General features: G+C 39.5%; 2 protein-coding genes and 1 pseudogene across 2 annotated transcripts; 1 reads left to right on the forward strand and 2 right to left on the reverse strand.

Moving 5' to 3' along the window:
- Positions 1-1,686: 1,686 nt before the first annotated feature.
- LOC121779573 lies at positions 1,687-5,561 on the reverse strand (annotated as a pseudogene).
- A 269-nt stretch (positions 5,562-5,830) lies between these two features.
- Positions 5,831-12,019, reverse strand: LOC121779572 (K(+) efflux antiporter 5-like). The gene is made up of 20 exons (XM_042176918.1): positions 11,686-12,019; positions 11,276-11,319; positions 10,964-11,031; positions 10,769-10,853; positions 10,599-10,660; positions 10,343-10,418; positions 10,174-10,248; positions 9,584-9,655; positions 9,414-9,497; positions 9,255-9,323; positions 9,083-9,160; positions 8,908-8,996; positions 8,730-8,826; positions 8,288-8,341; positions 7,770-7,865; positions 7,076-7,264; positions 6,782-6,859; positions 6,544-6,588; positions 6,371-6,463; positions 5,831-6,168 (listed from the first exon to the last, which is right to left on the reverse strand). Exons 1-20 carry the CDS (start codon positions 11,906-11,908, stop codon positions 6,139-6,141), a joined length of 1,707 nt encoding a protein of 568 aa, XP_042032852.1. The 5' UTR covers positions 11,909-12,019; the 3' UTR covers positions 5,831-6,138.
- Positions 12,020-13,145: 1,126 nt separating this feature from the next.
- LOC121778700 (CDGSH iron-sulfur domain-containing protein NEET-like) lies at positions 13,146-14,053 on the forward strand. Its single transcript, XM_042176096.1, has 2 exons — positions 13,146-13,379; positions 13,788-14,053. Exons 1-2 carry the CDS (start codon positions 13,186-13,188, stop codon positions 13,888-13,890), a joined length of 297 nt encoding a protein of 98 aa, XP_042032030.1. The 5' UTR covers positions 13,146-13,185; the 3' UTR covers positions 13,891-14,053.
- The last annotated feature ends 7,292 nt before the right edge of the window (positions 14,054-21,345 follow it).

Below are 21,345 nucleotides of genomic sequence, written 5' to 3' on the forward strand. Positions count from 1 at the left end.
AAGACAAGCAGTCCACGTGGCGTAGAGTGAGAGGGGGGTAGACGACGACCTAACGCAGCAAAAGGGGGCGGGGCGGGGGGAACAGTAGACAGGGGAGGCAGCGCAGCCGCCGTCAGCTTCCTTAGGCGGGCCCCACCCTCCGAATTTCTTCTCTTCTGTCGCTTTCCTTGTCCACTCTCTCTTCACACAGATTTTGGTTTATGAATAAAGTCTTTATTACATTATTATATTTGTTTAATTGGTTTAGTATGGACAAGGTTGTCAAGTGCACCATACAAAAATCAATAATTTTTTTAATATTGATATAAGAGTTCATATAATCTCAAATAGGAAGGAGATAGTGATAAGGTCATTAACCTCAAACTTGTGGTGCGGTCTGGCCCAACATGTTGTCATGTAATTGCATATTTCACCAGCAAGAAGATCAATAAATAATTGTAAACTTAGCAATTTATAATTCAAAATATTATGACACACTAGATTTGGCATGTATTATAAGTAATTTATTGGCAATTTGCCTTTCTATATAATTATTCTATTATTTGTCATTTTATGCATTGAGCGTAATAAATGAGTTTGGGGATACATAGTGGGTTCCACTGGGCCTTGATGCTGATTAGAAATTAAAGAAGTGGATTGATCATTGATGATACCCATCATACAACACTCGTGATCATCCATCACACCTTACTTGCAATATATATATATATATATAGGGTTGTGATCAATTGAGATTTTTTAGCCTAATTGAGAATTGAGATGCATTATAAGCCACTCATTTTTATTAAATGAGTGGTCTAGAATTTGCCACATGGAAAATATTTTTACATTAATTAATTGTGAAAGGGCATATTTGTAATTTCATCATATATTTTATTTAATAAATATTTTTTTTATTTTTTTTTTAAAAAATTATTTTTTTTTCGATTTTTTATTTTTTTATTTATTTTATTTATTTATTATTTTTTTTGTCAACTACATATACAATTCATGTCAACTACACACATGTAATGTCAACTACATATACAATTCATGTCAACTACACACGTATAATGTCAACTACATATACAATTCATGTCAACTACACATATATAATGTCAATTATAAGCTGTTGACATTTGATGTGCAGAGCTATTGACATTTGATGTGCAGACTACACATCGTAGTTGACATAATGTCTCAGTAGTTGACATCGCGCGAAAATTTTAAAAAAATTTAAAAAAAATTAAAAAAAATTAAAAAAATTAAAAAAATTAATTTTTTTTTAGTTGTTGACATTTTAATACGAGTTGTTGACATTTGATATTCTGGCTATTGAAATGAAATGGCGATAATACCCCTTAGTTGACATAATCTACTTGCAGTTAACATTTCAAAATGAGTGGCTGAAAATGCATCTCAATTCTCAATTAAGCTAAAAAATCTCAACCTAACAAGACCCTATATATATATATATATATAAATTATATTTGGATCCATTCATAAACTATTTAGTCAGCCCACACCTAACATACTAAGGAATTTCTGACAATTCTCTTTCATCTTCTCTTTCATGCAATTGAGAATACAAAACTACTTTTCATTTACTATTCCTTTAACTTATGTATATATTTTTTAGAATGGAAGTTCAACTATAAGTTCTAGGCTCTCATAACATCTCATTTGGGTTCTAAAGATGCTCATGGATGGTTCTAGAAGCACGAGATACATTTCAACGTTTTGTCGACAACAATCATAGTTCAAGAAGTATTGTTACAATCTCAATAGTTCAGGTTTTTGATTGATATTATGTAAAATAGTTCACACTTTTCGAAGAATCGAGCTTCTATCATGACGTTGGATCAGCATTGTGCCATCCCTTTGCACAAGGCGGTATGCTCATGAATTCATCAAATTCTTTGACATTAATGTCACAACATTTCCACTGCAACATGATGAATTATCATAAAGAAACTCATATATGCAGCTACTGGAAATAGAGAAGTTTGGGGTAAACTAAAAATGGTGAAATGTATCTTACCCCTCTCATCCTGTCGTGGAAGACAGGCGGCCCGGGATGATATTCACATGCTGTATCGTGATTATCCTTCTCTTTGAAACTTTTTCCACATCCCTTATTTCTGCAGGTCTGGGGTTGGCTTATAATTATATCAATAATTTTCTTGGGTTTAGGTGGTTCTGGTTCTTGGATATCCAGACCACTTCCATTATTTGGACTTGCTGCAGATTTTGGATTCGTTTCTTGATTGTGTGAGCCTGTTAAGAGCAAAAAATAGAAGAAACTTTAAGGATCTGGTCGTTCGGGTTTATAATGCCAGAATAGTTTGCTGCATCGATAGACTCCAAAGCAAAACATTAGTACTCATGGCTATTCAAGAATTCTAATCTTTCTGTTTGCGTCAACGAATAAAATTAGCATCATATAATTCTTCTGGAAATCATTTATCCTAAGCAATGGGAAAGAAGTTGATACGACAGATAAAAGAGAAATACCATGGTCGGAACAGAGGAATCCTTGGCGGCACCTTGGACAGGTATCCTTTGAAGAGGAATTAACCAGGGGTGTTGGAACGGAAACTGGCTTCATGCCCCCTTCGTCGACCCAGACGCCCCCACCGCCCCAGGCGCGCCCCGACTGCCCTGATCGCGCCCCACGTATCTCGCTCGGCTCACCCATGTTGGGGCGAAGCCGGACTCGACCCTATCGACCCGCGCCCGAGCGCGTTTTTTAACAACACTGCTTCAGATATAAAAAAGAAATCAGCTTTTACTGAAGGAGATTATATACTACATATGTACCAACAAAAGCTTGCTCACATAGTGCAACTTGTGCTAAAATAATGAGACACAAAACTGGACTGCATAAAAACATCCATCACAGCCACCAACATAAGTATTAGTTAAGCAAATCTCTAGTCTTTTGCTTTTGTATTGCTGCAGCTTCAGATATCAACTATAAAGCTTTCACCAACAAATCTAGCAACAAGCCACATACAGACACTAACCATCTTCAATTGTTTTGGTTTCAGTATTGTGCTTCAGTTTTGCATGTTTTAGGTCTTAATTATACTAGCTTCTGATGTAAATATGGCATCTGTAGGTAGGGTGTATTTGTCTCACCAGTTAATTGGAGAAGCAGCATGATTCTGGCCATGGCTTTATTAATTTCTTTTAGTCTGTCAATCATGTTATTTTTATTCATCAGGCTCACATATGCTGTAGGCCTCAGCTTAGCATGGTATTTAAATAATTCCACTTTTCATTAGGAAGGGCGTAAAGATATTCTAGTTGTTAGCAGTCATTTAGCTTGTGCAGAAGGTTCCCTGCGAATCATTCTGAGGACTCTTGTTATTTTCGTTTCCAGTTACACTTGTTCTTCGTGATTGAACGTTCACTACTTTTGCCTAACAATTTTCTTGACTCTATTAGCAATGCACATATGAAAACTGGAAAAGATGATCATTACCATCTTTACTTAGCAAAGGTTTCTTAGCATAGTTATCTATTATTGTGCAACCTCAGATATCAACTTTTACTGAAAAACAGTAGATCAATCACATAACAGATGATGTATATGGATAATGCTCATGAGAAAGAGAGGCAGCAAAATTATCAAGATGGACACAACACTATTTGAAGTAGTTAGTATTTCTAATTTTGTATATATTGCAAGCCGTAGAGGATTTAAAATGGTTTTAAGTGTAAGATATACTCATATACATCATATATTGGAGAACATTAGCCTCAATCACACAATCTATTGATATGTTCCATAATACCAGCCAAAAGAAATAGCTTCAAATTATTTTATTGGATACCTATTTCCAAGAGGCCCTGAGTTTTCAAAATCTTTAAAGGAGTGAAAAAGGAAAATCTATATGTTTACTATCATGTAGTAGCCTAATCACACTTAGAAGTGGTAAAGCAATAGCTCAAGCTCATCTATACTTGCAAAAGTTAACCCAGTTTTATAGAAATATCTTAGACAATACTATCATGTAGTCTGGGAAAAAAGGAAAGAATGCATACCCAGGAATTTCCAAAAATAAACTGAAATCGTGGCTCCTTTTCTTGCAACAGCTCCATTCTTTCATCCCATCATGAAATAAGGGCTGGAAGAGAGCAAATATTCCTATTAATTTCAGGAATAATGTGGCACTATTAATTGAGAGCTGATACTTTTATCAGAAAGAAAATGCAACTTACACCCTGTATTCAGATGGATGTTGCAGCATGTAACATAAGCCATGCATCAAACAATAGAATTAGGTAGTGAACCTAGAGAGTTAAAAATAACAAAAAGGATCAAATAAATGTAAGTAACATAAAAAACAAGTCGTGATGACCAATAGGCAACATTGTTGTGATAAGATGAAAACGGACAGTGTTAAGCACATAAGATTGAAGAACCCTGCAATCTAAAATTAAGAAAACTATGAACAGATATCCTTAACCATCTTATTTTGTGAAGAGGATACAATCTACACAAATGATGAAACCATCACCCAACCAACAACTTCTGCGGCCAAAGCCCATCAACACACATAACTGATAAATCCATAGACTATATTTATATTTGCAAGTACAAGTAAAATCAGCAGACCGGATCGAGTCAACAAAAAAACAGAAATGATACCACATTAATGTAAAAAGTGCAATGATCAAACGATGAGCCCAGATGATAACCATAATATAAGCAATGGAGGTCCAAAAGATGCTAACTGGCTAAATCCGCTAAACAATTCAAGCAGCTTAAAAGATACAGTATACTAAGTCCCACCATATGGATCCCTTTCCGATGTAGGCAAGTCCAACACACACACACACACACACACACACACACACACACACAAACACTACTGTTACTAGCTCCCTGCACTTATCTATATAGACCAGGTTTACATATTCCTCTTTTGTTTAACAACATAAACTGCCTTCCCTTAGCAATTGCTAGACGGCAATATGTAATTAAGGAAAGGAATACATCCAAATACCAGCTAACACACACACACAAACACAAACTACTGTTACTAGCTCCCTGCATCATCCAAATAGACCAATTTTACAAATTTCCTCTTTTGTTTTACAATAAATACAGCCTTCCTTGAGCAATTGTTACACTGCAATATGCAATCAAGGAAACGAAAAGAGTCAAAAGACCAGCTCACGATACATCATCGATCGATTATTTAAGTAAATCTGCATGGGATCAACCGCAACAATTGAAGTCTGAAGTGTTAGATCAATGGAATCATGATACTAGTAGTCACTGAGAGGGAGTAGAGAGGGGTGCTTACAGAAGCATGAAAAGTGCAGGAGCCGTCGGGATTGTCGTCTTCGGAGAACACTGCTTCGCATCTGATTCTCTGGCATCGAACCTACCTTCGCCATTCTCTCCGCTTTACTAGACTCTAGCGAAGCGAAGTGACGAAAGAGAAAAGAGCGTCGTTGTATAAATCTGTGTGAGAGAGAGAGAGAGACAGAGAGAGAGAGAGAGAGACAGAGAGAGACAGAGTGTGATGGTTAATTGGGCCGACGGCCCAAATGAAAACCATTTTGGATGCAAGGCTTGGATCATCGGCCCAAATGAAAACACTTTTGTAAGCCCAAACTCTCAGTTATGGAGTAGTAATTTTTAAATGTAATATCGTTATTAATAAATAGATAGCACTTGAGTATTATTCATACATTTTTAAAAAATTATTACTATTAGTTTTACAAATTACACAACTTCTATTTCTACTTTTTATTCAGTACAAACCACAGATTATTCGAAGTTAAAGTGAAACAAATCGATTTTTTAGTACTCCAACTAGTGTGAAAGAATATAGAAAAAATTGTACTAGTAAAATAATACTCCAAATAATAATGCTAACGTAGATCAAACGCGAATGATAGGAATGTGAGCGACACAACACAAGAGGCCAATATTTAGTACTGAATAATAGCTGAACTATAAACAGCACAACTTCAAATACTATTTCTCTAATTCAAAGCTCTATATATGTACGCAAAGAATGTAAGATTCTTACATCATAACTATGCTTGAATCTAATCTTGCTAGTTAGACTGTGTTTTACAACTGCTCATGCTCTGTTACTGTTAAGCTTCATGCTCGACCGGGTGCTTGCAAATGCGTCACGTGCTTCGAACAATTGGGATTTTATCCTGCAGATTGCGAAAACGTTATAAGGAATGGTAGACAACCTATATCAGGCAAATCAGACCAACACTCGAGATTCGATGAAGTTCGAAGTTTTAACTCGCACCATCACAACTGAAGCATGGTATCAGTGAACAAGATAATAACTCTGATGATCTAATTCAAGAGTATAGCGAAGTTCAGGAAAAGATGAGATAGATATGTTACCTCCTTGTCAATTGCCTCTGAAGGAAACCAATGCATAAGAACCCCTAGATGCATCAAAGCAGGTATCAATTTGAATAAGATGGGAGTTGCGACCTGCGGTATAATTGATCCCGTTTTAGGTCGAAGTAGCTATATGTATTTTAAAGGCAGTTAGAAAATTGGAAGGTACTTACAAGACTGAGTGCTGTTGTTCCCAGAAGGAGAAGGTACATATTCCCCTGCATATTTTAAAGATTTACAATCACAATGTCATCTCTTATGTCAATTTAATCACAACAATGTTTAAAGGCGAGGACGATACGTGGTTCATCTTTATTCCATGTAAAAGAATAATGTTTGGAGAATTTCACCACAAATGAGTGGTTACATCATATGCATACGGATATTCTAACAAAGAGAGAAAGAATTCACCTCAACGATATGCAGATTTGAGGCACGGCTCAAGAGAACAAACGCAAACTCTCCAATTTGTGCCAGTAATACTCCGACCTATAAATGCATGAAAGTCATACATTATACACAAACGATTGTTAAGTAGAAAAAAATGGAGGGAGGATTTTGAATACAACACCTAAAAATGAAACAACAACCACATTCCGATTTTCAACCATGTTAAAAACAAAAGGTTATGGTAATTGGATTTGGAGATAAAAAAAAAATTGGGTTGTACTTATCTGCCCTCAAAACAGAGATTCTCAAACTTACAACAATTGATGCCTTAAGATTATAGCCAAAGGCCTTTGTGATGCCAGCAGCAACAGTTGTCTTAACTACCACAACCAGTATTACCGACACAAGCAATATATCCACATGTGCCCAGAGGAACTGCACATGTATGAGCATTCCGATGCTAGACAGGAAGAGAGCAGCAAATAAGTTACGAACCGGCTCCACCTACAAGAAATACTGATTTTAAAAGATCACGAAACTATCATGTCAGATGAATGAAACTTCAATAGCAGAAAAATAACCGGCAGAGGATTATTGCTGATAAAACTTATTACAATGTTCCTGAGCTCCCTGCTTGGTTATAGGTTCAGGGAATTCTCAAGCATAACAGTGGAATACCTTTCCATCTAATGAATGTTACAAATAATGCCATCTGATTTAGTTATTGCATATATTGACACAGGATTCTTCTAGATCAATCTTCACATTACTACACGACTCACCACAAGAGAAACTATGTATGGAACCCAGAAAACCCTCGTTGTTATGCATATATCGTGTTTCATAACAAAATACGGAGTGAGCAATTAAGATTTTATTAATCATAAATTTCCAAAGGCAGCAAAAGATATGGTACAAACACAGGCATGAATGCACAGTAAAGTTAGTGTCAGAGCTCTAGATAAGTCAAGTTGAAGATAGCAAAGAAAATATGTCACTCCTAGAATACCTGGTTCAAGGTGTGCTGTGTAAATTCGGTAGTGGATATCATGATCCCAGCCACAAATGAACCCAATTCAAGACTGAGTCCCAGTTTGTCACTGCACTGAAATACGGAGAGCATTAGATAAGCAGGAAAAGGGCTGTAATTTTATGAATATATGAGGTTGACTGCACCAGCACTTATACACATAACTAATAAACATGAATTTATGAATATCTAGAATCGATGGTACAGATTTTTTTAAATTTACAAATTCCACATGCTCAAACACCAAAACCTAATTTACAAAACAAGCAACCACCACTGGTTGTTGTACTAAGTTTGAAACCAAATTTCCAGTTCTTAATGGCCTTACTCAACCTCCTAGATCCAATATTTAACTTCTCATCGACAAATCTTGAACTTAAATTTCACAGGCAGTAATTGTATTGGTATGTGAATTAGCAAAGTACAAGGTTGAAAGACAAAAAATCAAAACAAAGAACGAAAAGAGAAATCATATTATACAAAAGTGTTATACTTACCCATGCCGATATCAAGCAGAATGCCACAGTAGCCAGCTGATAGAGCTCATTTGTCTGAATATCAGACATACAAAGTTTCATCAGTAATATAAATGGCTCCCAGTTCTCTAAAGTCTTAAACATAAAAAATTCCGTAAGAACAACATATAAAAGGGTAAAAAGCTTTCGGGGCATTTTCTCTTTCCTTTTCTTTTCCTCATGCAAGTTATCAGACTGGAGAAAACCAAAACCGAGATCCAAGTGAAGAATATAATTCTCAGGAAATTACTATATATCCAAGGCTGAAGGCTCCAACCTAGACATAAATTTTTATTTCTCATCTCTTTATAGTTATTATCATATTAGGAAAATAATTCGTCAGTTTAAGATTGTTTAGATGGGATCATTACTGCTGCAATCAAATAAAAAAACAAGTTACAAAAAAACACATAAATGGAGTAACCTGGGATGATAACTGCATCATCAACTTTAAAAACCGAGGAACGAAAGACCAAGTCAATATGGAAGCCACGATGAGGTACATGAATAGAGTGAGTAGCCTTGAAGTCAACAAATACAAAATTGATTAACAAAGTGAAACATGTCAACTAGGACTTAATAAAGTATTTATCCGGGCTTACAATTTTCCCATGGAGATCATTCCTCGGAGAAGGCCACTATTGCCGCCTAGAACAGGGAGTAGAGCAAATAACAACCCCACAGCACAGTCCTATATGGTTACAATTTTACTTTATATAATGATTGGAAGTTATGTTAAAAAATCAGCACAATTTATTTAGCTTAAAAGATGAGTACCTGAAAAATAAGTGTTCCAATAGTCACTTGACCATGAAGGGCATTGCTACTGTTCTGCTCAACCAGAAATTTCACCACCTGTGCAGTGTATGCCATAGCATTTCACCATTCGCATACTTGAAAATAAATTTATACTACTACTTAGACAGTTAGACTGAAAAGTACTAGTTACCACTGCAGTTGAGGACATTGAAAGAAAACAACCAACAAATACACCCTCGGATAACTTTGCTTCACATAACTGCCAAATAAGTGAAACAACACAATGTAACATTGCAAATTGATAAGTCCAGGCATTAAAGAAACTATTAACAGGATTCTAGATGTGTACCAATGCAGTCATGCCACACAAGAAAATAAGAATGATTATCTGAAGCAATCCACCAAGAACAGCAACAGGACCGACAACTTTAAGCTGTGTCAACAACATACAATAGGAAACTCAGAGAAACAATATTTTAAAATATGTAGCTGCAGATAAGGGATCAACCACAGGGATACCTTTGCTAAAGAGAACTCAAGTCCCAAGCCAAATAGAAGAAATACAACACCAAACTGTGCAACAGTCTCAACCTGAACAGCCAATGGAACAAGGTTGAAATTAAATAAAGACATGAAATATTGAAATAAATAAAATAACAAAATGTGCAAGATAAATAGCTCAGTTCGATTTCTAAAACCACACACAAATGACTTAAAACCTTTAACCACTGAACTTGGAAGATGACCAATACGTAGTAAACTTTATGATTCTAATGAAGAGATTAATGAAATATTCATGTAACTAATAGCCAGAGATTTTCTCACATTATAGGAGTATATTTGAAGTGTTGATTTTCAATATCAAATATTGAGACAAAAGATCAAGAAAAAATATTTGTAAGCCAAACATAGATTCCACCAAGCAACTATAAAATCCATGTTAATGTTGGAACAATAAACATGGAAGCATGTACTTAACTACTTTTATATCTAATTCCTCTACAATCAGAAACAGCTTCGAACATAGCAGACACATTCTTCTGTACTTTCCAAACCAAAGAAACATCTCAGCATCAAAAGGAAAACTAAAACATCAGAGGATAACACACCTGCACCATCTCACTTATAAATTTCAGACCACCAGGTCCAATAATTGATCCAGCAAGAAGATAGCCAACAATGACCTAAAGCAAATAGCCGAATAATAGGATACTTCAACTCTTTTGGAGGAAAAGATCACACAAAGCATGAAGAGTGCAATGAACAGAAAGTACAGACCGGTTGGCCTAAACAGGAAAAGATTATTCCACCAGTGGCAGCAGAGACTATCACAACCACCAAATCTGAAATTAGCCTACAAAATACAACATTTAAAATGCTAGGACATCATAATCTCCTCAAGTTAAATATAGAAATTTGAAAACCGAAATATGTAAAAATATATTTATATATTTCATAAATTGTTTTCAATAGTGGCTGGACAAAAGAAAAGTATAACATGAATCAATGTGTAAAGTTCCATAAAAAAGTTTACCTGAAATCTACTTGAAGCACTGGGTACTTTGATTTCTTGTTTGACATCACAAACACATTATCCTTGAATCGAAAAACTTAATCAGGAAGGCCTTATAAGATAATATAAACGTCTCTGTGAATCTGCTGCATGAGTTCCCTTTTCATTTATTGAAAGGGATTGGGTCTCACCTTTCTGTCTATCAGAGTTTCCACATCATCAGAATCTTCAGTTTCAAGAGAAAAGACATCTTGAAATTGGAAAGGTTTGGTACCACTGTCGAATGAGTGTAAAGGAAAAATTGCGACGATATAGTTAATTTTTTGCATTTTGCCACAAAATTGGAAAGGAAATAAATGAGAATGAAATTAATCATCAGTCCTTACTTAGCCTCAATACTCTCATTTTTCTTTATCTTCTCATGGGTGATTTTAGCAACAGTCTCCAATTCAGCCTGTCATAAATTGTAGAAGTGATTCTAGAGGAAAAGATCTTGGAAGAAAATAAATTCAACCCAACAATATGTAGTTATTAGAGGACAAACATCCAAAAACAAAATGTAGGTGAAAGTATCACCCATTATTGTTACGATCAATAAGGAGACAGAATCAAAAGATCTATGACGGATGGTGTAAACTAGAGTTTGCTGTTAAATAGGAGTGGATGTGGATGCAACTCAATAAAACAGACAAATATACCTGCTGATCTGCCACACTGCTGTTGAAACTGCTTTCCCCAGAACCTTTAGGAAGAATGAAAAGGAAATGAAAGCACTAGTACGATGAACAGAAGTCCAGATAGGAAAATATGAATTCAGCATTTTATTACATTCTAGGGCTTGCTATGCTGAACAAACTATGATCAAGATCATGTTAGCTTTACAGTCAAATGTATTCATTAGTAGTATTTCATTTCGTTGCTAAAGGGGGAAAGTAGCTATCTACCTCTGAATAGCGACTTAAACTAAAATAATCAGCTCTATTCCACCTAAATCTACTTAGAAAGTTGAACGCAATCCGACCTAATTAGTGTTCTTCTTTGTAAATATAGCAACTCCAATCCAATTTTACAACAAAAACATAAAAGGAAAGGAATGAAATGAGCTAACTTTCAGGTTTATCAGTCTCTGAGAACTCTTTCTCCAGCACACGATCAAACATCTTGGCGATGCTAGCGTCTCCATCTTCCGTGGTCGTCGTATTATGAATTAGATCGCCGAAGAATTCATCCCTGATTTCTTGCTTCGATCTAGCCGAGTAACTTGATTCAGCGCAGAAAATGAGAATTAACGGAATCATAATTACGATTCCACGATCCTTCCTTATCCCCATAGCCCTGAAAACTGAATTTTCAGCAGAATTTTGGGATCTTGCAAATGATGAGAAAGGGGGAATTGATGACTTTAAATGGTGGTTTAGTTTTTTTGATATAATGGCGCGAATAGATTATGTTATTTCTAGTTTTGGCATTGTCGATTGTCAATAGTTTTTGTTTAGTTATTACAGTTTCTTATATTATTGTGATTATATCAATTGTTGTGATTTTATTTGATGCAATTATGGTAATGTTTTTATGTGTATAAATTATAATGTGATGTTGTAAATTTGAAAAAATCATGATATTTGACTGTGAATTAAATGAGGGAGAAATATACTATAGTATTTATAGAAGGTAATGAAATATAAAAAAATTGATAAAAAATAATATCATTGTTTAATAATGGGAAAAAATGCCTTCTGAAAAAATAGATATTTATTTAAGTTTGTCCAAAACTTTCTTTCACTTATTCTAGTGCTAAATGATCAATAGGCCTCAATTTCACACGTTTCATTCTTGCAAAGTTGAAACTCCAAGCACAAAAGCCCCTGATATCTCGGCCCAACAGTATTATGAGAGGTGTTCAATCAAGTTACACAGTGGCCCGTTAAAGGAGAGGACCGTTAACTCACTGTCCTGCCATAAGCCCATCTCTCAAGACCTCACACTTATATTTGAGAACTATACAGTAGTAGTGAGAATCGATCCTAGCCCATTCTTGTAACTTTGCTCCTACTAGCCACGCTCCATTATAATACTAAATGTTGTGTTATAATAAAACTAATATCCCATTCATAATGCAAAACTTTTAATATTAAAATTATAAAGTCAAAAAATAACTTTATCAATACAATATGTAAATTTAAATATCAACATAAAGAAATAGGTATCAACAATTTTGTGTTTATATAATTATATCTTTAACATACGAATAAAAAAAAATCTGAATTCTAGATTAAAAGATAGTTAGAATTTAATTGCAATCCATAGTACTACTACTAATCTATAAAGGTAAGAGTTAATTTTTCAATTTACATCTCCTAAATTTGTGCTGGAAAAGAAAAGACCCTTATTTGTTAAATAGGCTAGAAAATTAATGTCTATATAAATAATAAGTGAGTAGTATTGTCTATTTTCAATAGCAGTAGTATCAATATCACACATCAACATACACGTTGCAATTTTTGTAGTGATAGACCCAACAATAAAAATAATTAGAATAAGAAAAATATAAACTTTATAAATGGAGCGTGTCCTCCACAGACAACCAAACCACCACAATTAATTATCCATGGCTTCTCTCTTCTCCACCACTTATGCTTCCCTTTCCTACGGTGGACGTGGACCCGCCGCCTCGAAGCCACCGCGGCGCATGGTGGCGGTAAGGGCGGAAGCCATCAACCCGGACATCCGTAAGACGGAGGAGAAAGTGGTGGATTCAGTGCTTCTCCCCGAAATCTCCAAGCCTGTCACTGCTTACTGCAGGTTTCATTCATTTCATCCAAACCATATTTATTTGTATATCTATTCATTTCATTTGATTAATTACTCGTCATTTTTTTCATTTCATACTGTGTTTTAAAAATGTGCTACCTAGGTAGGTGGCTTGAATGTCCATTTCCAAAAGATGCATCTATACATATTTTTCCTTCCATAATGTGGGGTTGTTGTTTTGTAACGTAATTAGCAGATATCACTTTCTTCGTCTACCTACTAATAATATTTTGAAGGTGAATAAACACGAGGGGTAAGGAAAAAAATAAAATAAAGAGAGAGCAAAAATAGAAAATATGAAGAAAAACTAATGACCATCTTACCCTGAAATGGCTTCTGAATCTCTTTTTGGCCTTTGTGGGTTGGGGTTTAAGCAGATAGTTATTGTACGTGGTGCAGGTGTTGGAGGTCGGGGACGTTTCCTTTGTGTGACGGGAGTCATTTGAAGCACAACAAGGCCACCGGAGATAATGTCGGCCCGTTGCTCTTGAAGCTCAAGTGATAATCCTCAGTCCTTTGAATTGTTTTTCTTGTTTGTGAGTTAAAGCAACAGAGTTTTTCCCCATTCTATTGTTTCAATGTTGATTCTCACAAATTTGAGTATTTTGTGTAAGAAAAACTCACATATGGTATGGATGATGATTGTGAAATGAGGTTTAGTGTTATATTTTTTTGGAGAAAATTCAATTAAAGAATTTAAAGTAAACTATAATTAACATCGATGTAAGCTGTATATGGATAAAGGAAAAACTACTCATAGCTTCGAAAACTGCACATATGAGAAATGAAGTAAAAGGTACGAGAGTTGGGAAAAAATAATATGAGAAATAAAGAAAAAGATAATTGGGAAAAAAATGGTAAGAGCATCCACAGTGGCGCGGACGATAGGCCGTCTGATGCCTCGGGCGCGCCATCGTCTGCCACTGTGGGTGCGCGGACGACGGACGATGTGTCGTCCGCGCCCTAAGTTTAGTCCGCGGACGATAGGGCATCGCCCGCACCATCGTCCACCCACAGTGGGCGACGCGGACGATGCAACACGTTTTTGTTTTTATTTTTATTTTTTAAATTCGAAAATTTTGTTTATATAAATACCCCCAGCCCCACATTTCATTTGTAACCTTTCGATTCACTTTTCCACTCTCAAATTACGCTATAAAATGGATTCCAGCGAATACTCAAGTCCCAATAGCAACGGCCTCGATGGCACGGACGTTGTTGGATACGCACAACGCCCTCATGAAGTGTACGGATCCGGCCAGAGCCGAATACCTCCAGGGGTTGATCGATGAATTACGCCGGAAGTTGGGACTTTTGTAGAGTAGTCAACTTTTTTTTTATTTCTAACCCGTGTAACTTTTTTTAATCAATGTAGTATTTGCCGTTTGTAGTTAATCGTTGTGCTTTTTAATTAATTTACATTTATATATTTAAAAACATTTAAATTAATTAACAAAACAATAGTAAAACCTATAGGGTGCCCCACTGCAGGTGGAAGGACAGGAAGATAAAATGTTGACGTGGCGGTGCATAGGACGATGATGGATCCGCGAATTTCTGATGTTAGTAAAAGCTGGTAGAGAATGAAGATTATGACACAAAGAAATTACGTGGTTCGATTTACTGAGGTAAATCTACGTCCACGGGAAGAAAAGGGGGCAGAGTTGTATTGCTTGATCTGTTTTCTACAGCTTACAAATACAAACTTGCTATTTGCTATATGGTGTTTTATCTCTAGAGAGCTTCTAACCCCTTTCTATCAGATCTAAGTTCTATTTATACATTGAACTAAGATCGTGGCTTACATCATCACTCTAGGTCGTGGAGGTCGTGTAGGTCATGGCCTAAGATCGTGGCCTGAGTTGACGCCACGTGGTAGTGGGTATGTTGGAAGTCGTGGAAATCCTGCATGGGTCCACTAACTCCTTGTTCGGTCGAAAACTGAGACCGAACTGCTTTGGTTGCCGATCTGAGAGTAGAGCTTGATGCCGACCTAAGAGCAGAGCTTGATTGGTTGGCTTTTGCCGAGCTGTAGGCTGAGGCCGAACTCTTACTGAGACCGAACTGCTTTGGTTGCCGATCTGAGAGCTTGGTGCCGACTTGAGAGCAGAGCTTGATTGGTTGGCTTTTACCGAGCTGTAGGCTGAGGCCGAACTCTTTGGTAATGCCGAACTCATACTCTTCCTTGGGCTTTGGGCTGATGGGCCGTCACTGCTGTTGGGCTTGTTTAGTCCGTACCCCATCACTACCCCCCCCGAAAGACGAAGTGAATCACTTCGGCGAAGCGAGTCACTTCGGCATTCTGGATAAAGGTACGGGGGAGGCTGACGTCAGGGGACGTGCCGTGCACGTGACTGCATTAAATGCGACAGTAAAATCCGGCCGTTGAATCCTGAAAAGGTGGGATTCGAAACGGTGTGACGATTTTGAAATCTTCGCCGAATCTGATAAATACCTCCCTTCTTCATCGTTTGAACACCTTTGCTATTGGCTTCTTCTGCACTCTCTATCTTTTGCGTGAAAGATTTTCTTCCGCTTTCAAAAATTTCCTCAGATTTTGCAAAGAGTAAGGACCATGTCTGCTTCTTCTTCGTCTGAGTCTGGTAGCGGTGGTGAAGGGGGTAAGGGGTCTTCTAGCCGGAAAGAATCCGGGGAGAAGACCGTAGAGTATTTTCACAGTATCTTGAGTAAGGATACTGTGATATCCCTTCACGAAAAATACTCTTTTCCTGGGGGGAAGGTTGCGATTCCCGACGACCTTTATAGGGCGGACTCGCCGCCGGAAGGTTACGCCACCGTCTACGAAGCCAGCTTAGAATGCGGGCTTCGTTTCCCCCTTCCCCTTGCCTTTGTAGAGTTGCTAGATTTTTTTCAACTCCCTTTAGGTCAGGTGACTCCGAACTCTTGGAGGCACTTATCGGCTTTTGCTGCCGAACTGCGTAGGCTAGATAAGGATCTGTCTCTGAGGGCAATCCTTAATTTTTTCCAGTTTAAAAGGAAGGGATCTTGGTTTTACTTGGTCCCTTTACAGCCTTTTAGGGCCTTTTGTAAAACCAAATGGCCGAAATGGCAAAATCGCTTCTTTTTTTATAATAGGACTGCGGCTCCTAGTTTTCCCTGGAGAGGGCCGAAGTCCGTTATCCGTCATCCTCGGCCTGAACCGTTGGACGAGCTCGATGGCGAGCTCAACAAGATTCCCATAGTTAGGAAACAATACACGGAGTCTGAGCTCGTCAAGGGCGACGTCGAGTTCGACATCTCGTCTTCGGACGAAGAGGCCGAGGGTGGGGATTTCTCTTTATCTTTATGCTCTACTGCTTTAACGAAGAAAACTAACCTTGCTTTCTTGCTTTTTGGCAGTGTACATGCTGAACAAGGCTACCCGAAAATCTTCGGAGTCCAAGGAGCCGGAGAGAGAGAAGGCTACCAGCTCGGCGCCTGATGCCGAGAAGAATCCGAAGAGGCAAAAGACCTCTTCGGGTCCAAAGAAACCGGAGTCGACTTCGGCAAGTAGGAAGGGGAAGACCCAGAAGCCCCCGAGAGCGCCAGAGAAAGACGTGGTCTTGGCGCCTCCTTCGGAGCATATCTGTGAGCCATTTTTATGGCCCACGGACTTCGCCGAGGTGAATTGTCTTCTTGATTCTTTGGCTTGGCTTCTGTCCTGTATTTTTGGTGCCCTCTGTTGACTTTTTTCCTTATCCATTTTCAGAGGAACGATATGCTCTCCAAGCTCGTCGCCGTCGAGCTCTCCAAAGCGTCCAACGACTATGCTGAGATGCAGAGGAAGTTGGCGGCTGCTTGTCACCGGGCCGAGCAGGCTGAGGCAAACTTTGAGAAAGCCAGAGCTGCTAGGATTTCGGCCCAGGATGAAGCTCAGTTTGCCAAAAACCAGCTCGTCATCCAGCGAGAGCAGACGAAACGGAGTGATGCTGCCGCCGTGGTTGCCCAAGGAGAGGGTCTCCGTGTTTACACGGAGAAACTCTTTTTGAGCAGCCAGTTCTCGGCCTTTGTCGGTAGTCTGGTAAGGCTAATTGCCGATAAAGGCGAGCAGGGGGCCGACGTCGTGCTGCCTCTGTACAGCCGAGAGATAGCAGCTCGGCTTCAGAATCTGCCGCTCCTTGAGGAGCTCGCTTCATCCTCGGTCCTGCTTTCTGCAGACCGAGTCCAGAGTTGTCGAGCTGATCGGGACGAGAACCTGGAGGCTATCTTTGCCTCTGTGGGACCCGTTTCACCCGCTTCGACTTACAACGGAGAGGGTGAGGCCGAGCCGCTGGAGCTGGAGGCCGAAGTCGAGCGGGCCGGGCATCCGGAGAAGGAGGCCGATCAGGAGGCGGAGGCGAGGCCGGCAGGAGGCGAGGCCGAGGCTGAGGTAGCCCAGGAGAAAGAAGTTGTACCAGACCGAGGAGCCGGAGACGAAGCTGGCGGAGTATGATTTCGTCTCCCTTCTCTTAGTCTAGTTTCTTCCTTGTAAAATGGCCTTGAAGCCCTAGTGTAAAAAAATTTTCCTTGTGAATGAAAAATTCTCTACACTTGTCTTCGTATAGCTTTTCGTACTCGCCTTTATTCCTGTTGTATTTTACTATCTGCTCGGTACAGCTGCCGAACTAATATAGCTGCTTTGTACCCAAGGAGATGGAGATACTTCACTGGAAACGGCTGTACTCTTCGGCTTTGGACGAAGCTGAGAGAAGAGCTATAGCCGATCAGACGAAGAATGACGAGCTTCTGGCTCGTTTAGTGAAGCTGGATGCCGATAATAAGGACTTAGAGTCCGATAAGAATGATCTGGAGGCCGAGCTGAATACGACCATTGCTGAGAGGACTGCGTACGAGGATTACATCCGTGTGCGCGGGGGAATGACCATATCAGATGTTCAGAGTCGAGTTGACGAACTGTGGGAGGAATATAATGTACTCCGGAGGAACAATGCGCTGGAGAGCTCGGCTTGCCAACAAGTCGTGACATCATTGCGGCGCTGGGCCTCTCGGTACGACATAGTTCTTGCCCGGCGTCCCTCAATTGAGAGATTCCTCCGGCATTTCCCGCCAACAGATGCTAGTACTCCAGCTCAAACCTCTGATTCACTTGCTCAAAACCCTACTCCAAGTCAGCAACGAACTCAGGGACAACCGGAGACGTCAAGTCGAGGACGGACTGAAGTTCGCAGAGGAGCTGTGGTTATGAGTGAGCAAGATCGGCAAATGCTTCGTGAAGAGACTCTACGCCGCCGAGGTGCTAGGGCTTCCCGGGCTCAGAGAAGAGGTGGCAGGTCGATTAGAGCATCTCGTCGACCTGCTTATTCTGCAGCTGCCTGGAACGCCCGAACTCAGCTTCACGAGGATTTTGTGAATAGATGGCTCAACTTTAGCAACCCTGGACAGTAGAATAGTTCTTTGTAATAGCGTAACGCCATCTTGTAGGGTAGCGGAGTTGTGTGCCGAACAAGATTTGAAAATGAAATTTTGTTTTTGTTTTCGCTTCTAACACTGTGTATTTACAGCTTAGCGAAAAAATTTCATCGTACTTGTCCTCGGTCTTATGAAGTAGACTTCTTTGACCGGACTTGTCTTTGGTCTGATGAAATAAACATCTTTGACCGGACTCGTCTTTGGTCTGATGAAATAAACATCTTTGACCGGACTCGTCTTTGGTCTGATGAAATAAACATCTTTGACCGGACTCGTCTTTGGTCTGATGAAATAAACATCTTTGACCGGACTCGTCTTTGGTCTGATGAAATAAACATCTTTGACCGGACTCGTCTTTGGTCTGATGAAATAAACATCTCTGACCGGACTCGTCTTTGGTCTGATGAAATAAACATCTTTGACCGGACTCGTCTTTGGTCTGATGAAATAAACATCTTTGACCGGACTCGTCTTTGGTCTGATGAAATAAACATCTTTGACCGGACTCGTCTTTGGTCTGATGAAATAAACATCTTTGACCGGACTCGTCTTTGGTCTGATGAAATAAACATCTTTGACCGGACTCGTCTTTGGTCTGATGAAATAAACATCTTTGACCGGACTCGTCTTTGGTCTGATGAAATAAACATCTTTGACCGGACTCGTCTTTGGTCTGATGAAATAAACATCTTTGACCGGACTCGTCTTTGGTCTGATGAAATAAACATCTTTGACCGGACTCGTCTTGTGTTCTAATTTGGCGATTTTTGTCGCCGGGATTGAACTTTCCCTTGTCCTAATTCGGCGAGCTTTATCGCGTGGATCGGACTTTCCCAGTTAACCGAAGTGGTCTTATGCAGTAAACCTCTTTGACTAGACATGGTCGTCCTCGGTCTTATGAGGTAAACTTCTTTGACCGAACTTGGTCGTCCTAATTCGGCGAGGTTTATCGCGTGGATCGGACTTTCCCTTGTCCTAATTCAGGCAAGTTTTATCGCGAGAATCGGACTTTCGTTGCAGTTCGTTTCAGACGAAGTGCTTGATTTTTAAGCCGAATTGTGGTCTTGTATCCTCTTTAGAAGCTTGGACTTCACAATCGTTGGCTTATTGCAGCTCGTTTCAGACGAACTGCTTGTTTAAGCTGAATTGTGGTCTTGTATCTTCTGTAGAAGCTTTGACTCACAATCGTTGGCTTGTTGCAGCTCGTTTCAGACGAACTGCTTGTTTAAGCTGAATTGTGGTCTTGTATCTTCTGTAGAAGCTTTGACTCACAATCGTTAGCTTATATATGTTCTAAAAAGGGGATCAGCCTTTGAAGAACAAGATACCTCAGTAACATTTGTAAGAGACGACACGCACATAGACAGACACAACGCACATAGACAAAACGCACATAGACAAAACGCACATAGACAAAAAAAAAGACAAGCACAAAGACTGACTGACCGGACTGTCTCTTACAAATGGAACTTTTTGAGGGTTGGGAATGTGCCATGTTCGGGGTACCTGTTCTCCTGACATGTGAGTTAATTTGCAAGACCCTTTGCCGAGGACTTCTGACACCCGATACGGACCTTCCCATGTGGGTTCGAGCTTGCCCAGCTTTTCTGCTCGGCTTACTTCGTTGTTTCTCAAGACGAGATCTCCCACTTGAAATTGCAGCTTCTTCACCCTTTGGTTATAATACCGGGCTACTTGCTCCTTGTACTTGGCTGCTTTTATGCAGGCCAATTCTCTTCTTTCTTCGGCAAGATCTAGTTCGGCTCTCAGTCCGTCACCATTCATTTCTGAGGAGAAAGTGAGTTTGGGGACTGGGTATGCCGATCTCAACCGGAATCACGGCTTCAGTGCCGCACACCATCGAGTTCGGCTCCGGTGTGACTTCGGTCATTTCGCCTGCCTCTGACTCCGGCTGCTGTGATTGCTATGCTTGATGGTGCCGATCTTATTGCTCGGCACTTTTAAGCGCAATCTGCGAACACACTTGCTCTTTTTCGATCACCTCGGATGACCGCTATCCCTCCTTTAGTGGAGAAGGTGTTCGGCGAGGAAGCCTCTGATCGCTATGATCGGGCTTCTTTTTGTCTTCTCTAGATGAGCTGTCTAAAGACCGTTTTCGACGGTCTGCCTCATCGGCACGAGAAAACTTGTCCGCAATGTCCCACATCTCTTGAGCTGTTTGCGGACTGCATTCCACGAGCTTTCTGTAGAGAGCTCCGGGCAGGATTCTATTTTGGAATGCCGAAATGACAAGTAGATCATTGAGATTATCTACTTGTAGGCATTCCTTATGGAATCTCGTCAGGAAGTCGCTGATCTTTTCGTCGCGACCTTGACGTATAGAAAGCAGCTGAGCCGAAGTAATCCGGGCTTCCGCTTTCTGAAAGAACCTCCTGTGGAAAGCATCCATTAGATCTCGGTAGGATCTAATGCTGCCTTGGGGGAGGCTATCGAACCACCTTCTTGCGTTCCCGATAAGCAGCTCGGGAAACAGCTTGCACATGTGGACCTCGTTGAGACCCTGGTTCGCCATGTTATATTGATAGCG

The sequence above is a fragment of the Salvia splendens genome, chromosome 19, assembly GCF_004379255.2.
Source record: "Salvia splendens isolate huo1 chromosome 19, SspV2, whole genome shotgun sequence".
Classification (NCBI taxonomy): Eukaryota; Viridiplantae; Streptophyta; class Magnoliopsida; order Lamiales; family Lamiaceae; genus Salvia; species Salvia splendens.

Bases quoted from the DNA above. Each gene is read 5' to 3' on its own strand.
- LOC121779572 (XM_042176918.1), bottom strand. From the start codon at position 11,908: ATGGGGATAAGGAAGGATCGTGGAATCGTAATTATGATTCCGTTAATT. The intron at 11,320-11,685 runs GTTAGCTCATTT...TTCTTCCTAAAG, and splicing joins AGAGACTGATAAACCTGAAA to GTTCTGGGGAAAGCAGTTTC. The intron at 11,032-11,275 runs GTATATTTGTCT...AATTTATGACAG, and splicing joins GCAGTGTGGCAGATCAGCAG to GCTGAATTGGAGACTGTTGC.
- LOC121778700 (XM_042176096.1), top strand. From the start codon at position 13,186: ATGGCTTCTCTCTTCTCCACCACTTATGCTTCCCTTTCCTACGGTGGA. The intron at 13,380-13,787 runs GTTTCATTCATT...TACGTGGTGCAG, and splicing joins CCTGTCACTGCTTACTGCAG to GTGTTGGAGGTCGGGGACGT.